The 20,748-nt window shown below is 44.4% G+C and overlaps 1 protein-coding gene across 1 annotated transcript in view; it reads right to left on the bottom strand.

Annotated features, from left to right (window-relative positions):
- The window catches only part of EXOC5 (exocyst complex component 5), a 200,142-nt gene that overhangs the window by 27,056 nt on the left and 152,338 nt on the right, over positions 1–20,748 (bottom strand). The window contains exon 14 of the mRNA XM_085626144.1: positions 11,579–11,699. Within this exon, the coding sequence (XP_085482270.1) occupies positions 11,579–11,699 (121 nt within the window). The remainder of the gene's footprint in view (positions 1–11,578; positions 11,700–20,748) is intronic.

Here is a 20,748-nt window from a genome sequence, read left to right as displayed (position 1 = left end):
TGCGCGCACTGAGTGAGACACGCGCTGCATTTTTTAAAGGTAGAAGAAGCATTTAAACTGGCGCTGGCTCAACATATTTCAAAAATAATAGACATAAAAGAGGCTCACCTCGATTTTTTTTTTTTACCAACCCATGGTGGTTAAACAGGCAGTACCTCGACAAATAGATGATTTAAATAAAATGTGCCTCACCAAAATCACACGCTACTGTTAAAGAAAACTTGCACAGAACAGCTGGGAAAGTAAATTCAATGTCCAAACCTCAGCAGCTCTGTGTCTCCTCTGGAGCAAAGCCTCACACAAGGATGACAAACTCAGAGTGAAGAGCTTGTAAGTAAGGCAGTATAAATTTAGTTGCAGAGCTCACAGCTGAAATTTGGCAGAAGTACAGAACGGTGTGCAGGCATCCAAATGAAGGCGCAGCGAAACAGTCATTCAGATCAGTGGTTGGTGCACAGGTACAATGGTACACATTTTCTCCACTCTCACAGCAGAAGCAGTAGGAACTGGCACATACCTGAGCACACACACTTCTTCACCAGACAGTTTGTAGACGTAGGCTTACCCTCACAGAAGGCTCAGCACCACTATAAGTAGGCTTTGTCTGAAACTTAGCAATGCACTCAGGAGAGTAGACAACCTTTAGAAGATGATCAGCTCTTTAAGTTGAACAGACTGTGTTGCGTAGACTGAAACTGGCACTTTCTGTTGAGGGCGACCGATGGGAGGTCACTGGTGGGGTCAAGGGTGCCAGTTGAAAGTAGAAACTCCGCTTCAGTTACTTTTAAGTCTGTAGTTGAAATTTTTTGAAGTTTGAAGAGGTGAAAGTTGTAGGTTCTTTTGAAGATCGTCGCCAAAAATTGTAGTGACTTAGTCCAGACGTGTAGAGGATCTTTAGATGTTTATTTGTAGATAGTTACAAGTCATCCAGTTAAAACCAATACAAGACCAATACAAAGACCCCACCAGGCGCAGCCAGTAAGGTGCTCAGCCCTTCTCAACTGTCTCTCTGTCTCCCAACATTCTGTAATACATTATTGGATGAACATTCCACTGGCAGAGCAAGAGATTGCATGCATAACAAGCCAGGATATAACACAGTGGAATTAAAATTGGAGATATTAACCTACATGGTGATTTTGAGTCTTCTCTCCTTCGCATCTGCATGACGAATGCAGGAATGAAAAATACTTCTCAAAATGATACTAGTCATTGTGAATTTATTATGGTCCAGAGAGCGAGCCCCACCAAATAAAAATTAAAGAACACTTAAGTGAAAAGAGAAGGTAATTTTTCCTCACTCTGTTGTTTGCCTCTTGCTCCTTCCGAAATGGTTGGGAATCAGATTCCACGGTTTCAAAAAACAGAGAGAGAGAGAGAGAGAGAGAGAGAGAGAGAGAGAGAGAGAGAGATAGCCTGTGCCAGACCAGGCTTCAAACAAAGAGGTTGCGGATAACGTCCAGGCCAAATAGCTGCATTTTTAGGGTACTATGCTGCCCGTGAATTGTACATTCAGAAGGTGTTAAGAGTGATCCAATTAGTTGTCCGATACATTTTAGTAATGGGTACATGCCTCTGAAAAGTCACCAATGCTGCTTTAACTCTGAATGAAGGAGCGTGGATTTTGGGAGGAAGTTGTACATCTGTAGATCCTTTCAACATGGAAGAAAGTATTCAAGTGCAAACAGCTGACTGTGTTGCTACATTGGTTTGTTAAAGACCACCACAAATGTTGAGAAGACTGTTTCTACAAATAAAAAAAACCTTGATTGCCGTAGAAATGTCTAGTTTACGAAGAAGAGTTTTTTTTTTGATTAAACAAAAGAGTTATATCTTGCTTGAGAAGGATCAAAACCTTTGCCTTTAAAAGTTCAGCTTCTGGGGGCGTGGTTACGGTGCCAGATATTTGATATTTGAAGGGATATTTATAGAGCGCAGCGTTCGCTCCGGAGGGAGCATCATGGCGCTGATAAACCTAAGTGCCCGGTCAAAGGAGGGTGCGGGGGAGGCTAAATGGGCGTGGTTACGGCGCCAGACAAGATGACCGCCTAGGGATTCCGCTCCGCTGCATCGAGGCTGGTTCGGAGTCTGCCGATGTGTTTCCCGTTCCATTTCTCGCTCAAAACTCCTAGCATTTGGTTCCGGAATTTGCGGTGCCTTTGGTGAGGTGTTTTTTATATTCAAACGCGACGCGCTTCACTCATTTCCAGCTGATGCACTCTTCTCCTCAGGGCGCCTGCCATTTTAGACGCGCGCCCTGCTCCAAATGATTTATAGCCTCAGACAAACGAGCGCTCTTCCGCAGCTATCTTCTCCACATGGATAATGCTGCCTTCATTCTGGCAAACACACATCCTGCTTGTGACTGATTGAAAGGTACTTCACTCTCTGTAACCTATGTCATAATTTACTTTATCTGGTCCTGGCATAATTTCTTTTTCAAGGACTCCGTTATTTCTTCAGAAATATATGGTGCATTTCAATGAGGCAACTTTTGTACTTATATGCATCGCGCCTCATTTTGTTCCATTTTGCTTGACAGCATCACCTTATTTTTCATGGCGCCCACCATTTTGGATGCAGGTTTTATTATAATGCTTCTTACGCGCTAATATTCTTGCGCTTTATACACTTGCCACATTTACAGTAACGTGACCATTTCAGTATGTGCATTTCCTCTATCAGCCAAGGAGATTAGTGGTCATATGCTGCGTGTCATTTGATTGTAACCTTTGTCTTTACATGCTGCTCAATATGGTGCTGAGGAACCTGTCTGCTGTTTACGTCTAGTGCACTTCTTCACTTATCCAACTTTGCTTCTCTAAGGGAACACAGAACTTTTTCTTACCTGGGGCACTCATTACTTCTTGCAGCTGGACACCTACCTTATTTACTCCTGTCATGTTCTATTGGTCATATTGAACATTAATTCTACTGTTGAAGGTCTCTTTCTGCTACTAACAGCACAACTGCGCACCATTAATTTTGAGCTCAGATTTTTGGTCGCTTATGGGAAAACTGCGTAAACCGAAATTTGTTTTTGTACCATCAAAAAGTGCTTCCTTGGCTGCATCTCTATCATCCTCAACATCGAACTCTTCTCACAACTTAAATCAAATGGCTGGAATAACCCCTAATCGCACTTCGCCGGCGCATTCGACACCAAACAAATCCTCTCCGTCTACTTCCTCAACTAAACGTTTGAAACATGATCCTCCTTCACCTGACAAAACTCCTTCTCCCATCTCTATGGAATTGCTTCTAGAAGAAATACACGCTCTGCGCCCGTTTGTGGAGGAAACTAACAATAAAATGCAGTTTCTTGAAGTAAAATGGTCTACAATGGATAACAGAATGTCTTCATTGGAACAACAAGCCTCAGAAATACATGTTAATTACCAACAGATTTCCTCTTTAGAGAAAACAGTTCTCAGTCTCCAACAACACACTGAGGATTTAGAAAACAGGAACAGGAGGAACAACCTACGTATCTATGGTTTGCCAGAATCTTTGGAGGGTGACGACCCTGTAGCATTTTTCTCCACTTTTCTCCTGAAACTCCTAGAGATGCCATCGACTACCTCTCTCAGCATCCAAAGATCTCACAGGTTGGGTCCTCGACTCTCCGCTTCAACTGCTCCAGCTAAACCTCGAGGTGCCATCATTCTCTTCTTGAAGTTCACAGATCTTCTCTCAGTCCTCTCTGCAGCCAGGTCTAAGCATCAACTTTCCTGGTTGGGTCAGAAAGTATTCCTCTCTCAAGATGTCTCCAACACTACTGCTTCCAGAAGAAAGGAGTTCCTCAATCTTCGTGCTCCCCTACGATCTCTTGGTGCCAGATATGGTTTATTCCATCCTTGTATTTTCAAAGGGACATACCAAAATCAAACATGGTCCTTTCAAGATCCCGCAGAATTTAAGAACTTTATCCTTATTCATACTACCAACGGCATGGACACTGCTAAGTCTTCTAATGGTTGATCATTTAACCTTTCTTTTTTCCTTACAGGGTTCTTGTTGATATTTTACAGCTTTTCTCTTTATTTGTTATGCAGTGATTTATTTTCGATGTTCCCTATGCATTGTTAGCGTTGTTCGTTTTTCTTCTTCTCTTTCTTGGTTACTTCTTTTGGTAATTACTCATCTAGCCACAAAGTACGTTTCTTAGGCTTACCACAGTTTTTGTTCCATGTCAACTAGTCGTTCTTTCTTGTATGGATTATCCTTATGTTAATTTTTCTTTTGTTTCTTCATACAGTTCTGTTTATATCCCTTCATCCCATAGGGTACCCCTTCTCCTTATTCCCTTCCTGTCCTGATGCAGTCCGGATTCCCAGTTCGGTTGGTTCGTCTTGTCGTGTGTCGCCACTGCCCCGTTGTCCTTCTTTTATTTCCCTCAGGTATGTTATCGTCAGTCGTCCTTTTTGGATATGTACTGTCTCTTCTTATATTTCTCCTCTCTTTTCCATTTCTCTCCCTTTTTCCTCTGTCAGTATTCATCTAAACCCTTCTTGTCTGTTTGCCCCTTAGATATTCTTCTTCAGTTTTCTTTTGGGCGTGTACTATCTCTCCGTATATTTCTCTTTTCCCTTCAGCCTTTTCTTTTCTCTTTTTTAATTCTTATTCCTGCACGGGTTTTTTCTCTTTATCTACATATTATCATATATTTGGTTTTGCATAAGTCTTTTCCATTTTTTATGATTTTACGTTCAGAGTTATCTCCTGGAATGTAAAAGGTTTCATTAATCCTATTAAAAGACAGAGAATTCTTTCCCACACTGCTTCATATAACCCCGATTTGGTTCTCCAGCAAGAGACTCATCTCACAGAAAATGAATCACTTAAGTTAAAAAGAAGCTGGGTGGGTACTGTCTTATTCTCTCCATCTACTAATAAAAAAATGGTGTTGTCATTCTATGTCGTAAAAAATTGCAATGTAAAATCTTATCACAAGAAACTGATACGGAAGGTAGATGGGTTTTAGCAAAATTGTTAATTAATTCTGTTCCCTTAACTGTTTTCAATATTTACGGTCATACACAGCCTGATTGTTCCTTTTGGCCTTTGATTACACAAAAATGTATTCAATTTTGGGATGATTTCTTCATTTTGGGCCTTATGTAGGTGGGCTTGCATTTACCACTTCATAAATACCGAATCATACCGATTCGGTATTTATGAAGTGGTAAATGCTATGTAGGTAATGAGTCGGTAATTATTACCGATTCGTTAAAATTCGGTAATTACCGAATCGGTATTTACCGATTCGGTAATGAGGCATACCTTCCCATTGATGGGAAGGTATGCCTCATTACTGAATCGGTAAATACCGATTCGGTAATGGGGGGGAACACATGCAAGGGTGGCAGGGTGTCACAATGACACCCTGTTGCACCCCTGAAACGGCCATGTGTGCACATGTGGCACACATACATGCCCTAAGGGCATGTATGTCTGCCACATTGCACACTTGTAGGCGCTTTGAAATGCATTTCCACATCCATTCTTCATTTACCACCAACTATTAGTTGGTGGTAAATACCGACTCCAAACATCACCCACACACTCCCCCTACATCTCATTTCTGTATTCGGAATTTACCGAATCGGTAAAATTACCGAATCGGTAATTTTACCGATTAGGTAAATTCCGAATACAGAAATTCTCCCCCTACATACCAAAAGCCTAAATACCGGTCGGTAATGGTATAATTACCGAAAATCGGCCGTTACCGACCGGTATTTGGCTACCTACATGAGGCCCTTTAGGTGGGGATTGTAACCAAATCCTAGATTCATTTCTTGAACGCAAATCCACAATTCACTTTACACCACATAAATCTCACAAACAATTCTTAGATACTGTTTCTCAGACTCACCTCATGGATTCTTGGAGGCTCTCTCACCCTGACACTCTTGATTACTCTTTCTTCTCTCCTCATACATCTTTTTCTCACCTAGCCTATATTTTTCTCTCTCTGTCCTTGTGTCAACATTTGCTGTCTTCCTCTATTGAACCCATAGTTATTTCTGATCATGCCCCAATTGTCACGGACCTTGATTTATTTCCTCCCCGTCCAAAATCCTCTCGCTGGCATTATAATAACTCCCTCCTTATGGACCCTCTTTTTTCCTCCTCCTTTCGCTCTTTTGTTAAGGAATTCTTCAACCTCAACTGCGACTCTAGTTCCTCCCCCTATATCATTTGGGACTCTTAAGGCTATGGCAAGGGGATACATCATAGACGTTGTTTCTAAAAAGAAAAAACGTTTTCTTCAAAAGCAGAAATCTACTTTAGCGCATATTAAGCATTTGGAACATGATTTTTACACCTCTTCAAATAAATCTGTCTCGCCAGAACTGATACGAGCTACATTTGAGTTCAACAAATCTTCTACTGACAATGCATCTTCAATGCTCCTCCGCAGTAGTGCACGTTATGGTGGTCGCAACAAGGCAGGGAAACTCTTGGCAAACTATCTCAAATCGCGTAAAGAACGCACGCTTATAGACTCTATTTACTCTTCTAATAATTCTCTTCTGTATAAAGATCAAGAAATACTCAATGAATTTCAACTCTTCTATCAAAATGTATACACACCAGAATCTCCCCCCTCCCCTACTCTTATTCAGTCCTATTTTGACAAGCTACCTACTCCTTCTACTTCTCATCATAACCTTCTTGATCTTGAAAGTGATCTTTCCCTTAAGGAACTTTCCAATGCTTTAAACACCCTTACTAAAGGGAAAACACCTGGTCCAGATGACTTTTCTGTTTAATTTTATTTACACTTTTCAGATTTATTACTCCCCAAACTTTTACACATTTTCATTCCTTTTCTTTAACTGGTAGGATAGAAGGCACTTTTTAGGAAGCCACTATTTGCCTCATTCCTAAAGATGGTCGTGATCCTCACTTTTGTAAAAACTACAGACCGATTTCTCTCGTTAATGTTGATTATAAATTGTTTGCTAAGATAATTGCATTACGTTTAGACCCCGTCATGCCCCATCTTATTGGTAGGGAACAGTGTGGTTTCGTTAAGGGCAGACTTACTTCCGATCTCATATTCTGTGCCCTGTCAGGGCCAGTACGCTGACTTGCGCCCAGTCGGTCCTGATTTTATTGAGAACTGGGGGCAGGAGTGGTTTAGAAGAGAAAGCATAAAGGAGTCCCGAGTTCCACTCACGGCTGAAAGCATCACAAAGTGAGAGACATCTTTGAAAGTCCAAGGCGCATAAGAGCTGAGATTGCCCGTTCTCTACAGTGACGAAAAGATCGAGCCAAGGTTCTTCCTATTTTCAGAAGTGACATTGTGCCACCTTTGAGTGTAACTGCCACTTGTGATCCACTAGCGGCCGATGGCTCAGCTCATCTGCCTTGCTTTCAATGATCCTACCAAGTCGATCACCACCAGGAAGAGCCCTTGGTGATGCAGGTGTTTCCAGAGGTGCAAGGACTCCTGGCACAGGGTCCATGGCCCCACCCTGTCCTGCTTGTTGCAGTACCACATGGCGGTGGTGCAGTCCATGAGCACCTGTACCAGCCTTCCCTTGATGAATGGCGGGCAAGTTTTAAAGACCAAGTAGATGGTCCTCGGCTCCAGAACGTTGATATGGAGCTGGGCCTCCACTGCAGACCAGAGGCCTTTGATCTCCACCTCTCCCAGGTGGCCACCCCAACCCAGAAGTGATGCATCGTAAACTACTGTGAGCTCTAGGTGGAGAAGGGGAGAGGGGCCTGCCACTGACCCAATTCCAGTTCAGTTACCACCACCACTGCAGATCTTTTGCAGGCACCTCCTAAATCTGAAAGTAGTCCCTCTAAGACTTCAGATACCACTGCAGAGCCCACGTTTGCCAACCGGCATGCTCGACCAGAAAGGTGCAGGAGGCCATCAGTTCCAGCAGCCTCAAAGTAGGCCATCCTGAAATCCGGACTGATGCTAAAAGATCAGGATCACAGTCTGAAAGTCCTGGACTCTCTTTCCTGGGGGAAAGGCACGAAACTGGACTATGTCCAGAATGGCTCCAGTGAAGGGGAACATCTGGGAAGGAGGAGTCGGGGGAGAATACGTCACGTCGATTGTGAACCTCAAAGATGGCAAGAGGTTTGTTGCAGTCTGAAGGTGGGTTAAGACTGCCTAGAGTGAGCCCACCTGCAACAATGTGTTGTTGAGGCTAGAGAAGATGTGCACCCCTGACCTCTGATTATGTGCAGCCACCACACCAACACTTTCGTGAACATTCAAGGGGCACTGGTGAGACCAAACGGGAGCAGATAAAAGGGAAGCTCCTGTCGCACCACAAGCCGCAGATGAGCCTGCTGGACGGTTATATGGGAATAGGCATCTTGCAGTCTATATTGGCCTCCCGGCAACACTTCTGAGGAAACTCCAGGTGGTCATGAATGATGCAGTAAGGCTGACATTCAAGCTGCCCCGTAGAACGCATGCTATTCCCTTTTCTGCGTCAACTACACTGGCTGCCTATTAAACAAAGGGTAAGCTTCAAGGGTTTGTGCTTTGCACACAAATCCCTGTTTGGTGAAGCCCCCAAATATATTTAAGACCGTCTGAAGCCCTATACACCGGGCCGTCATCTTCGTTCATCACAGGCCAGTCTCCTTACTTGCCCTCGTTTCAGCATGGCGACATTTGGAGGCCTGGCCTTTTCGGTCTTCGTACCCCAGATGTGGAATAAGCTTCCAGATGATATGCACAAGGAAGTTAAACTGCTCCCATTTCGGAGGAGGCTCAAGACGATGCTATTTTTAGAGGCATTTGCTCAGGCCTATCAGGATTAAGGTCAAGTTCGGCGTTGTTACTAAAATCGGTCTGTCTATGATGCAGCGCTTAGAGACCTTTGGTGATTAGCGCTATATAAATGTAATCAAACATAAACATAAACGTATGTCCAACACCACCATACGGTCTTCCAGGATAGAGGGAAGACAAGACCTGGACTAGTGATGGCATTTTTTATTTTTCCTTATGGAGGAAGGAGTTGAAAGTGTGCAGGTCTAAATTAGACCGAAGGTCACTGTCCTACTTTGGAAGCAGACAGTAGTGGGAATAGCACAATGTCCTACTTCTGGCACAGGCACCTGCTCAAAAGTCAGTTTGGTCAAACGGGCTTGCACTTCCTGCTACAAAATGGAAAGATGGCAGTCCATCAGTGGTAGGGGGGACAGTGTAAGGTGCGACAGTGCGGAAAGAAAGGATAGGGCATAGCACTTCTGAACAAGTTGTAGGATCCACCTGTCTTATGTTATAGCCTGCCAACCAAGCAAGAAACATTGAATCTTGCCTCATACTTGGTGCCTGTGCACCACTAAGGGCACGCTAAAGTGGTTTGGCAGGGAGGGCAGTGGACTGGGTGGTCCATTGACCTTGACTTTGGGGTGATGGGCACCACGGCTGCAGCCGCAAAAAAAGCTGGGTGCCATGCTGGGTTAGGATTGTCTGACAGTATGGGGTACCTCTGCTGAAGTCAAGAAAGGAACGGTAGGACTGATGTCGCTAATGAGGTGTGACAGATCATCCCAGGTAGCGTACTGTAGCCCTGCTCTCCCTGTACGACTAGAGTGGAGCCTGCATGTCCCGTTGAACGGCATGTCAATGAGAGACGACCGTACATCGACTGAATTACCAGTGGACCACAGCGAAGCGTGGGGGTGAACGGTGACACTGGTGCCAAAGGCACCTCTGTTGGAATCCACAACAAATTTGAAACTTGTCACTAATGTCCCGAATGGTCTTGGCAAGGACCAGACATCATCAGTGACACCTGGGAGGACTGAAGACACCAAGTCTCAAAGGGTGTGTGAATAGTGCCCCAGCAGACAGGTGGCATTTACAGACCCTAGCGCCAAGCTGGTGGATGAAAAGAATATCTTCCTGAAAGTCTCCTCCTGCTTCGACTCCTTATAGGGGGGAGTAATTAGAAAGGTGTTGGGACTGGTTTTGTTTGCAGTGCCTATACCACCAAGCTTTCAAGTAAGGGGTGTAGAGATAAAAATGCAGGGTTGACTGTTGCAGGGGAGCTGATGTCGTGCAATTTGGCGGTTGACCAGGGGTCCAGAGGAAGGACTCAGCCATTTCCAAGAACGAGGTGTCTGTAAGAGCCCTGTTAAATGGTAAGAGGGGCCCAGGAGATGACTGTTCAGGCTGAAGAGCCTCCATAAATACACTGGGCTTGAGCTTCAAGAAGGGCAACTCAAGGTCAAGAACTTCGGCCGCCCATGACGTAGGAAGCACTCACCACAGTGGCAGAACCGGGGGGTGGGGGGGGGGGGGGGGGGGGAGAGAAAGGTTTCGGCACTAAAGGGAGGTATCAAGGCCTCTAGCCTCCTGCAGGTCATCATCCCACTCCTCCTCATGAGAAGTTTGGGCAATCTTATCACCCACATCATAATGCTTATCTTAATCTGCGACAATCAACGAAAGCAGAATGTGCTGCAGCTGTTGTGGAGTCAGATCAAGCTGAGGAAATGGAGCCTCACACCGGCCTGGCCCAACTTAAGTCGAAGTTGAACTGGTGCTGACTTGACATCAGAGAGGACAATTGGGGCCTCATCTTCCAGAGTGGGCCGTGGAGCCTTCAACCTTTTTGATGGAGATATAGGTCTCAAAGAGATGCGGGTGATGTGGAAAGAAAGGAATTGACATCAGCATCTGGGAGTGGCACACTATAGGCTCCACACGTCATTTCCAGAGCAGAACTGCATTAGTGAGGATCCACACGCCGCCACCTACTGGCATGCTGCAGTACTGCTTGCTGAAAAGTTTCAGGATCTAGTCTTACCTCTGGAAAATATTCAAAAGGTGCGGAATCTGTGGCTAGAAGTCTCCATCAGCAAAATGAGGCAATCCTGTGTCATGTTATGTAGTAGTGAACAAGGGTCTTTTTCCCAACTATGTGGCCATAAGGAAGGACCCTTCACAAACTGTAAAAGTATGATGAATAAGACGTAAAAAGCGTCAAATAACAAACTCAAAATGATTTTGAAAACATCAAAAGTTGAGTCATGTTTTTAAAAAATCCGACCAAAATGATGTAAAATTTAAGGTAAAGTTATTGGTGCCTAATTTACAAAGATAAAACTTGAAAGAACTTCGACATAAACAGCCAATCAATTGCCAAATCTGGGGCTTCTAGGATACAGGGGTCCGGATAGGGGGTTTACAGACAGTGCCGGTTATACATTATTGTAAGGCTTTTCTGCCTATTCCAAACGTTTACTTATTTGTTCCTTTAAAAAAAGAAAACATTTTAAAGGCATTGCTCTCTGCTCAATTTCATAGTTTATTTAGCCATCGATAAAAAAAGTGATGCAGCCTCCCATTTGCATGCAAAATGAATAGGACTCTGAGATAGAAATAGAAAACAAATCTCATGTCCATCAACAATACTGTAAGTCAGAAAAGATAATGTTTTGGTTCTTTAGATCAGGAATAAAGAATCACAAACACTGCACATGTTCAAGGTATGACTCTTTTCCATCATTTACTGAATTCATTCAAATATTTTCTATTTCTACAACAAAAGAAAGTACCATGAAAACTCTTCTTTCTTACCTTATCAAAGGCATAAGATGGTCATTAAACTGCTTATCAAACAAATGAAAAATAGTATTGGCCTGTTGGACAACATCAAAGAAATAAAGATTTGCATTCTTTGAATCCGGTGAAGGAATAGCTACAATAGAAAAGAAAATATGTATAGCTGTTTGAGGAATGAAGAGAAACAACAGATATTAACATACAAGAAACAGTGGAGGCATATCATTTGAGATAGCCTTAACCTTTTGTGGTAATCTTGATTGATTGATTGAGATTGTATTTATAAAGCGCAAACTATCACTCCGCAAGGAGTATCTTGGTGCAATCTTCTTGAACTGACACACATACAGCATAATCACAACAACGACCTTTCAACTACTACACTTTGAATTAACAAGATGGTGCAGAGAAATTAAACAATGCAAGATCACCCTGTGATCTCCAATGTGGAATCTCCTACACCCTCCAAAATAAATACACATTAAAGTTTGCTCTTATTGCTTATTATTCAGGATGAAAGATAAGCAGTGGTGTGCACACTTTCTAATGACACCGACTGGTAATACAGTTACTACTGTATCCTAACCTGAGGATACTAGGTCAGAAATCAAGGGCATGAAAAAAGGATGAAACTAGGATTTGAAGGCAGAAAAATCAGCCCTGGTGGAACAGACCTGGATGGTTAGGGCACACTCAACACCAGTGATGGAAACAATACTAGAAGTGGTGGCTGTGGAGAGGCAGGAACAGTTGCAGTTGTGGTGAAGGTAAATATGTAACAAAGAAAGCAAGGCTGGAATATGTTGCTTAGTTACTTCCAGATATTTGGTCACCAGGCATCTCTTTGCTCAGTCTCTTGCTGGAGAGGACTTTGTCATGGAGGCACCACTACTTATCTTTAGGAGCTGTACAGTTCTCTGGTCATTACTGGACACTATTCAATCTTTTAATCCTTTTCTTTTCGCACGCCTTCATCAGCAAGGGCAAAACCAAAGACCGTGTCTGTGTAGACCTGGAGCTGTTTTTCCATTAGTCTTACGGCAAAGACCAGCCATGATGATGAGGTTCTTAATTTCAAAGTCATAGTTGATGACACTGGGGTTCTTGACTACAACCTTATCATCTATGATGCTAAAGATCTCATACAACATTTGTGTCTGTGTGGATGAGGATCATATCATCACAGTTGTAATGGTCATTAACAACATGGCAACTCCGTCAGTAAAAGCCAATTGGGAAATCTGCAGATTAAATGTTTGGCATATTTATTATTTAGTGATTATGCTTTTAAGAGGAGTCCATCATTATGACCAAGTTCACTAATTAAATGAATGCACCACAACATTTATGAGCTGTAACATCAAAGAGTGTGTATTACAATATGCACTTGTTAAAAACAAACAAACACCGTATGTAAGGACCAGGACCGTCGTTTACCCCTACAAAAAAAAATTATACGCAAACATAGTTTTATGCATGCCCCACATGTGTTTTCTACTAGAGGTAGTGTGCAAGAGAGATTACACCAAAGTATATTTTGCCAGAAGTAAAAAAAAAGAAGTTAAAGCAAAGGGGAGATAGGTGTCCAGGAAACACATGAAACGTCAGTGACAGAACTGAGATTGTTTTTTAGTTTTCTGCAAATTTGTAGCTTTGTATACAGTAAAGTGTTCCATCAGTTTGTTGAAATGTTTGCCTTGATTTATTTGCCTTATCACTTCATTTTATTGTGGGCATTGATCCTGAGCTTCTTTTAAGGTGCATACTGTTGTACTGGCCTAGGATATGAGGTGGCATATCATATTCAGATTAATTTATAACAAATGAGTTCTGAAAGCATAGGAGAGGGGACTTCAGGATGATGCCTCTCTATCAGACTTCTCCACATATTATGACCCAAGCTCTGAAAAGGCAGAAACGTCTCTTACTTGTAGCCCTAGGGACCCAAAAATGCATAGGCCAATTTCGAAAGTGCCTTTACTTCTAAATGCCCTAGAGCAGGCAGCAGCGATAAAGAGGAAGAATTATCTAAGTGGCATAGGACATTTGGAAATGGGCAATCAGGATTTCAACATCATGGACTACACAAACAGGAATAGGCCACGTTACAACGCACACGTTTACAATGCATGCCATTACAACACGGTCATTACAATGACCGCGTTGTTACATTGCATACCATTACAACGCAAGTCATTACAACGACCTGCTGTAGGGGTGGCGTTGGATTTTGGAATTGTATAATTTACTATTCCAACTCCAGTCTGTGCAACAGTAGGGAAGGAGTTGGATTTTAAATCCAACACCTACTGCCTCCTACAGCAAGTCATTGTAACGACTTGCGGTGTAATGGTATGCAAAGTAACAATGCGGTTGCTGTAATGGCATGAGTTGTATTGCATGCGTGGTAAATTATGTTTACCCACAGAGAGCATTAATGGATGTTTAAGCATTTCTTCAAGACATCAGGGACAAACATGAGCTCCCTATACAGCTGGATCTATATTTGATCTTCACTACTATGCCATTATGTTACGGGGATTGAGAGATGCCTGGGTTGTTGGAGGCCACTGACAAATGGTTTGTGTCATTATTGGTCATCTTTCAGCTGTAGCAGTGCTGAGCGATGCAGAACCACGAGTAAGTCACATACCCTTTGGCATACCCCTGGGACCCTAACTCACATCACTACTATTAAAGACTTATGTACAACCACTACATGAAAAAGAAAACAACATTTCAAATGTATGCCAACAACAAACAAGTAGTATTTCATCGTTTCTAGGAAGGAGGAAGAAACCAAAAATCTGTAGACGATATTTTTCACAAGACTCTTTACTGAATAGATAATATCTAGTTGAGCCTAAATGAGAAAAAGATTGAATCCTTCTTTGGCTAGGAGTCAGCCATTAGGAACATTAAAAACTGCCACCCATTTTTCACAGTAGGGCCTGTGTAAACGAAATGAAGGACAAGAATAAAGTTGTTTGCTTTTCAGGCCAGGTTCACAAAGGTAATAATATATCTGCACTAATAGAATTACTATTTCTCACGGTAGATGATTTATGATTTTCCCCTACAATCTACAAACAGAATTCATCTGTAGTGTTAAAGCTGTCAGCCTTAGGGTGGCATTTCCCCAAACATTTTGCCTTCCTCCTCCATTTTTGGCTGATCTTGCTTTTGCTGGCCTTAGGGCTCTGTGAACTTTACTACTGCTAACCAGCACTAAAGTGCATGTGCTCACTCCTTAAATCTTGGCGACGTTGGCTTATCCCTAATTGGCATATCTAATTTACTTGTAAGTCCCGAGCAAAGTGGCACTGCCTGTGCCCAGGGCCTGTAAATTAAATGCTACCAGTGAGCCTGCAGCACCGATTGTGCCACCCACTTAAAAAGCCCTTTAAAAATATTTCAGGTCTGCTGTTGCAGCCTGTGTGTGCAGTTTTAATCTGCCATTTAGACCTGGCAAAATAACCCTTAGCCAGACCCCAACCTTTCTTTTTCAATGCATACAAGTCACCCGTAGGATAGGCCCTAAACATACCTCAGGGCAGGGTGCAATGTATGTAAAAAGTAGGACATCTTATGGTGAAATCAGATTTTGAATTACATTTTGAAAATGCCACTTTAAAAAAGTTAGCATCTTCCTGCCTTAGCCCTTTACTGCCCTTAAGCCTGTCACTGGGTCACATGATTAGAAGTAGCTGACAGCTGGCTATGTGCATTCCTCCTAGACATCCAAACACAATAGAGAGCTTAAGTGTGCCTGGATGGGATAGGCCATCACTGGCAAGATGGGAGGGTGGAGCTGAGCACAGCTCTACTTACACTTGAATAGGTTATGTCCTGCCTCCAAACAAAGGGCTGCCTGCCCCCAGTAGTTAGTGCTATAATCTATTGTTGTTGTTGTACATCTTCCTCATTGCTGTCCTGTTCCTTGCTGCTCTGCCATGTGTGTGATGTCACTTAGAATGTTGGGTGTGAGGGACTGGAGGAGTTGGCAGTTGGAGAGATGGGGCTGAGCAGCAGGGAGGCTGCTCCTGGTGGGGCTCCACTGGAGATCTGAGGCTTTACTGATGATCTTTATATGGACTTTGTTACCTGTCTAATAAACCTACAACCTGTTCTAAGCGGCCTGTCTACGAGACATCTTTCATTATTACACTGGCGACGACTGGAAAGAACTTACGTGTGTGCTTCAATGGATAAAGGATTTTCAGGAGAGAAGGAAAAAGTTCAAGAGAACTTTCAAGCTTGTTGCTGTACTGAAACTGTGAGTAAAGAGGAAACTGTAAAGATGTGTGTAAAGTGATTGGAACTGGAACTGAAAAAGGAATTTAAGTGATATTACAAGTGAACCTTTGGAAGCTGACACTCAAGAGCCCCACCAGTGACCTATCCATCGGTCGTCCTAATATGTATGTGTCAGTTTCTTTCTTCTGTACTGTGCAAGAGATTCTCACGCGTTAAGTGAACCTACATGGTGTTAAAGTGAACCTGCGTGGGATGGATGGTTGTGAATGCCCGCGACAATGCCCTAGCCAAAGAACTATTGGAACCAAGGAGTTTAAAAGAAAAAGGAAAAGGAAATGTAACAGAGGGGCAACAAATTCAACATTTCAGTGTCTGACGCATCCTGCAATGTTTCTGTTATGAGAGCCAATACATTTGATGCTGTGGATTTTAGATTGTTGACCCTTTTGGCACCCCAGAGGAAGCGATTTGGCAGTATGTGTTGTGCATCCAGCATTAACATGGTAAACCGGACCGTTAAGTGTTCGGGGGCAAGTATCGAGCCCCGGCGTGATATTATGAGGTTATGACAGAGTTTGGGTCTCAGCGTTAACTGGTGATAAACTGTTTGAAAGGAAACTGCCAAGCAGCCATTCTATAATTCAAAGTGATCGCGCGCTCCTCACCTCTTCATGCGAGACTGCTGGAGAGTCTTTCATGACGTGAGAGAATGGAATCTGAGCATAGACGTCGCTTACCTTTGTTGCCTTTACGACGCTGGTGATGTTCTCATGATGTTCGCAAGCTGAGGAGATTTGCTGCACCTGTTTTCTTCCGTAAGCCGTAACCTGTCCTTCTGTGGTAGCGGGTGTGCGGTGAAGGAGCAGCGGAGTCGGAGTCACAGATCCTTGAAGCATGCGCGTTGATGGGTGAATCGCTTTCTTCTGTGCATGCGCGGTGATGTGCACACCTTCGTTTCAGTAGCTAATCTACGTGCGCACATGCGCGTTGGTGTAAAAAAATGTGTGCGTTTTGGATTCGTCGTGTGGGGCTGAGGAAGATGTCTGCTCGGTGGAACTGCTGAACTGCATCTTTAGCTCCTGGTTTCTGCTAACGTGGATTTCAGCAACTGACACTCTTTTCTATTTGGGGAACACTGGTTGCAGCTGTCTTGGGTGTACACTGTAAGAATCGATCCTTTATGTCTCATTTTATTTTGTGAATTAGTGATCATCCTTACATTTTTGAAAGACTCTAGTTTCATGTGCCAGTCTCTGAGATGCCATGGTTGTTAATGTGAGTTATCTTAGATTTGTGGGGCACATGTTTGTCATGCTTTGTATTGGGTTGTGTGTGCTTACAGTCATGTATTTTCTCTGGGGCGTCAGATTCTAGGGAGGTCGGTATCCTTCTGGTGGGGTGGTGTGTGTCTCAGTTCTGGTTCAAGGGTGTTGAGTCAAGGGTGTGGTGTACAATTTTATGGTGTAGTTGTTAGTGAGTAGTGCGCTTTCATGCTGGTGAGTACCCATTATTTTGGTAGGGTTGTGGAGCTGTGTGGAGCGATGTGTTCAATTTTGAGGTGTTTTAGGGGCTAATTGCCCGGTTTTGGATCATAGGGGGTTGTTCCCCTATTTCTCAGTTTTAGGGAGGTGTTTTTCCCCTATTACAAGATTTGATATCTTGGAGTATCATAGGGAAAGTTTTTCCCTATTACAGTGTTCGCAGAATCTAAGGGAGGTGTTTTCCCCTATAGGGAGGTGTTTTCCCCTATTACAGTATTTGGAGTTTCATAGGGAGGTGCGTTTCCCTATTTCTATGTTCTATGTGTCTAAGGGAGGTGTTTTCCCCTATAGGGAGGTGTTTTCCCCTATTACAGTATTTGGAGTTTCATAGGGAGGTGCGTTTCCCTATTTCTATGTTCTATGTGTCTAAGGGAGGTGTTTTCCCCTATAGGGAGGTGTTTTCCCCTATTACAGTATTTGGAGTTTCATAGGGAGGTGCGTTTCCCTATTTCAATGTTCTATGTGTCTAAGGGAGGTGTTTTCCCCTATAGGGAGGTGTTTTCCCCTATTACAGTTTTTGGAGTTTCATAGGGAGGTACGTTTCCCTATTTCAATGTTCTATGTGTCTTGGGGAGGTGTTTTTTTTGGGTAGTGTGTACCCATCTATTTAGTTTCCCTAGGGAGGGGGATGGGGTTCATTATTCTTTTGTTATAGTTATTTTCTTGCGACTATTTGCTGATTTGATGTATAATTATTTGCATAATGTACTTTCTTTTTATTTCTACTTTATTTAAGCAAGGTATTTTGTGCTATCTTGATTCAATGTATATCTTTTGCTTAGTTTTTCTAAGGAAGGGAGATGTGCTATAATCTATTGTTGTTGTTGTACATCTTCCTCATTGCTGTCCTGTTCCTTGCTGCTCAGCCATGTGTGTGATGTCACTTAGAATGTTGGGTGTGAGGGACTGGAGGAGTTGGCAGTTGGAGAGATGGGGCTGAGCAGCAGGGAGGCTGCTCCTGGTGGGGCTCCACTGGAGATCTGAGGCTTTACTGATGATCTTTATATGGACTTTGTTACCTGTCTAATAAACCTACAACCTGTTCTAAGCGGCCTGTCTACGAGACATCTTTCATTAGTCTGGAGGCAGGGAAGGCAGGATGCCAGTGGACCTCATAGGGAAACCTTTAGAAGCTTCTCCTCCCCTTAAAAGGCACAACTGGGTATTAAAGGAAGGACCTCAGACATCACCCCTTCCGTACCCTTCTGGACTTGTGGATACTCAGCCAGGAAGGAGAACTTCTGCATTGCTGTGTTGGCCTGCTGCCCTCTTGCCTGGGTGGGAAGGACTGGACTGGCATCTCTGGAACCCAGAACCCCTAGAGTGACTTGGAGAGCTAGTTGGCTGGCCTCCTGATCTGAAGCCTCAGAAACAGGACAGGCTTCCAACTGTGGAAAACTGAAATAATTTCTGTTAGCATAAGTTGAAGGTTGTGGCATCCATTTTGTTGGCTTTGTAATTCTTCCATCCTCTGCTGCTCATCTTTTTCCCTGCCTGTGCTGTCTATTTTAGTTGACTTCCTGACTCAGGTAAAAGCAATGTGCATGCTAAGAGTTTGTAGCTGCCAGAACACCTGGTCTCAGACTCAACTGTCAATCATTTTCTGCTGTTGTAAACAGTTCTGTTCCCCCTCCCACTTTGCTAACTAAGTGATATCCTGTGAGAAATTGCCATCTTTCTTACATGGTATGCCCCCACTTTTTGCTGAATTGCTGAATGTACTTTGACTGAGTGTGCCCTGGACCCCTGCCAATCAGGTGCCCAGGGCCTATGTTCCTTGCCTAAACACACAAAACCCAAATTGGCAAACCCTGGCCACATGTCAGCCCCTGGTAAATGGTACCCTAGGTACCCAGGGCCTTGTGACCAGGGAAAGCCTCTAAGGGCTGCAGCACTCATTGTGCCACCCTTAGAGGCCCTGTAGCCTTACACACACACACTGCCCTTGCAGGCTGGGTGTCTGGGTGCAAGACAAAACAAAGTCAACATGGCACACATCCCTGTGTGCCATGCCCATCACCTACACTGCCATGGCATAGATCAGCCACCCCTCTAGCTGGGTGCCCTATGCCAATGGTGTGGGCACAGGAGCAGGAGCCCTGTGCCCCTACAGTACCCAGGTCCATTCCTGGGCACTGTAAGTGCAGTGCTGCCATTTAAGAGTACATGGTGCTGAGAGCTCGTCAAACACGAACTCCACAGCACCATAATGGCAACACTGAAGACTGAGAAGTTTGGAATCAAACTTCTCAGCACATTAAACCCACACTGATGCCAGTGTGGGATTTAATGTACCAAGCACCCCAGAGGGCATCTTAGAGATGCCCCCTAAAATCTAACCTACAATCCACGTCTGTTCTGAGGCTGCCTAGGCTGCCACACAGCAGACATGTTGCTGGACCCTGGGTAGGAGAGCCCCAGCTCTCCTGGGCCTGCAACAATGCACATACTGGGCGAGGTGCTAAATCTCCTCCCCCAGGATGGGCAGGGGGAAGCTTACAAAGGCATGCCGCCTCTGTGAGCTTCCCCAGGCCACTGCAACCCCCCACTCTGGCGGGAAGCTTGGCCGGAAACCCCAAATAAGGATAGGGGATGTGCCAGCCTGCCAACCCCACCCCTCAGATGGGGGAGGCGAGGTGAAGCACAGCTCCGGGCTCTCGCCATCTTGAAGATGGGAAGCCCTACCCTATCAGGACTAGGCTACTGCCCCCCTCTCACAGGAGAGAGGCAGGATAGGAGGTGTACTCACCCCAGGACAGGGAGTCAGGACAGGGACCCATTGGTCCCTGCCCTTCACCTACCTGTAACGCCCCTAAATCTAGTATATAGGGGCACCCTGAACCTTCCTTCCCCAGATTCCAGATCCCAAAATCCGAAGAAGAGCTAGAAGAAAGAAGACCTGCCCTGCAGCTGCTAAGAAGAGGAAGACACAAACTGCTTTGGCCCCAGCCCTACCGGCCTGTCGACCCTCGAACCTGCTCCTGCTCCAACCCGGCATCTCTTGTGGCCAGCAACCTCACAAACCCCGGAGGACCTGGCTACCTTTTGACTCTAAGCCCCTGGGACTCCCATGAGTAGAGGCTCTACTCAAAATCTACTTCTAATCCCTGGCAGCAGCCCGGAACCGCAAACCCAGCACACTCTGCACCAGCCAAGCCTGGCCTGTGCCGGAGTGACCAAAGACCACAAGGACGATCCCACGGCGACTGTGACCCCCGAGTCCGGCACCCAAGGACCTCACTCGACACTCCTGAAGAAGCCTGCAGCCTCAGAACAAGGTGCTCCCCCAACCGCGACCAACAGAGGGTAAGATTTCCCGACACCAAAAGGCACCCCTGCACCCGGTGCCCCGCGGCCCCCTGTGCCCAATCCCGGGGTACCTACCTA

Source organism: Triturus cristatus, chromosome 9 (genome assembly GCF_964204655.1).
Source record: "Triturus cristatus chromosome 9, aTriCri1.1, whole genome shotgun sequence".
Classification (NCBI taxonomy): Eukaryota; Metazoa; Chordata; class Amphibia; order Caudata; family Salamandridae; genus Triturus; species Triturus cristatus.
The sequence above is the reverse complement of the archived record's forward strand: the minus strand, read 5'-3'. Positions and strand labels throughout refer to the sequence as shown.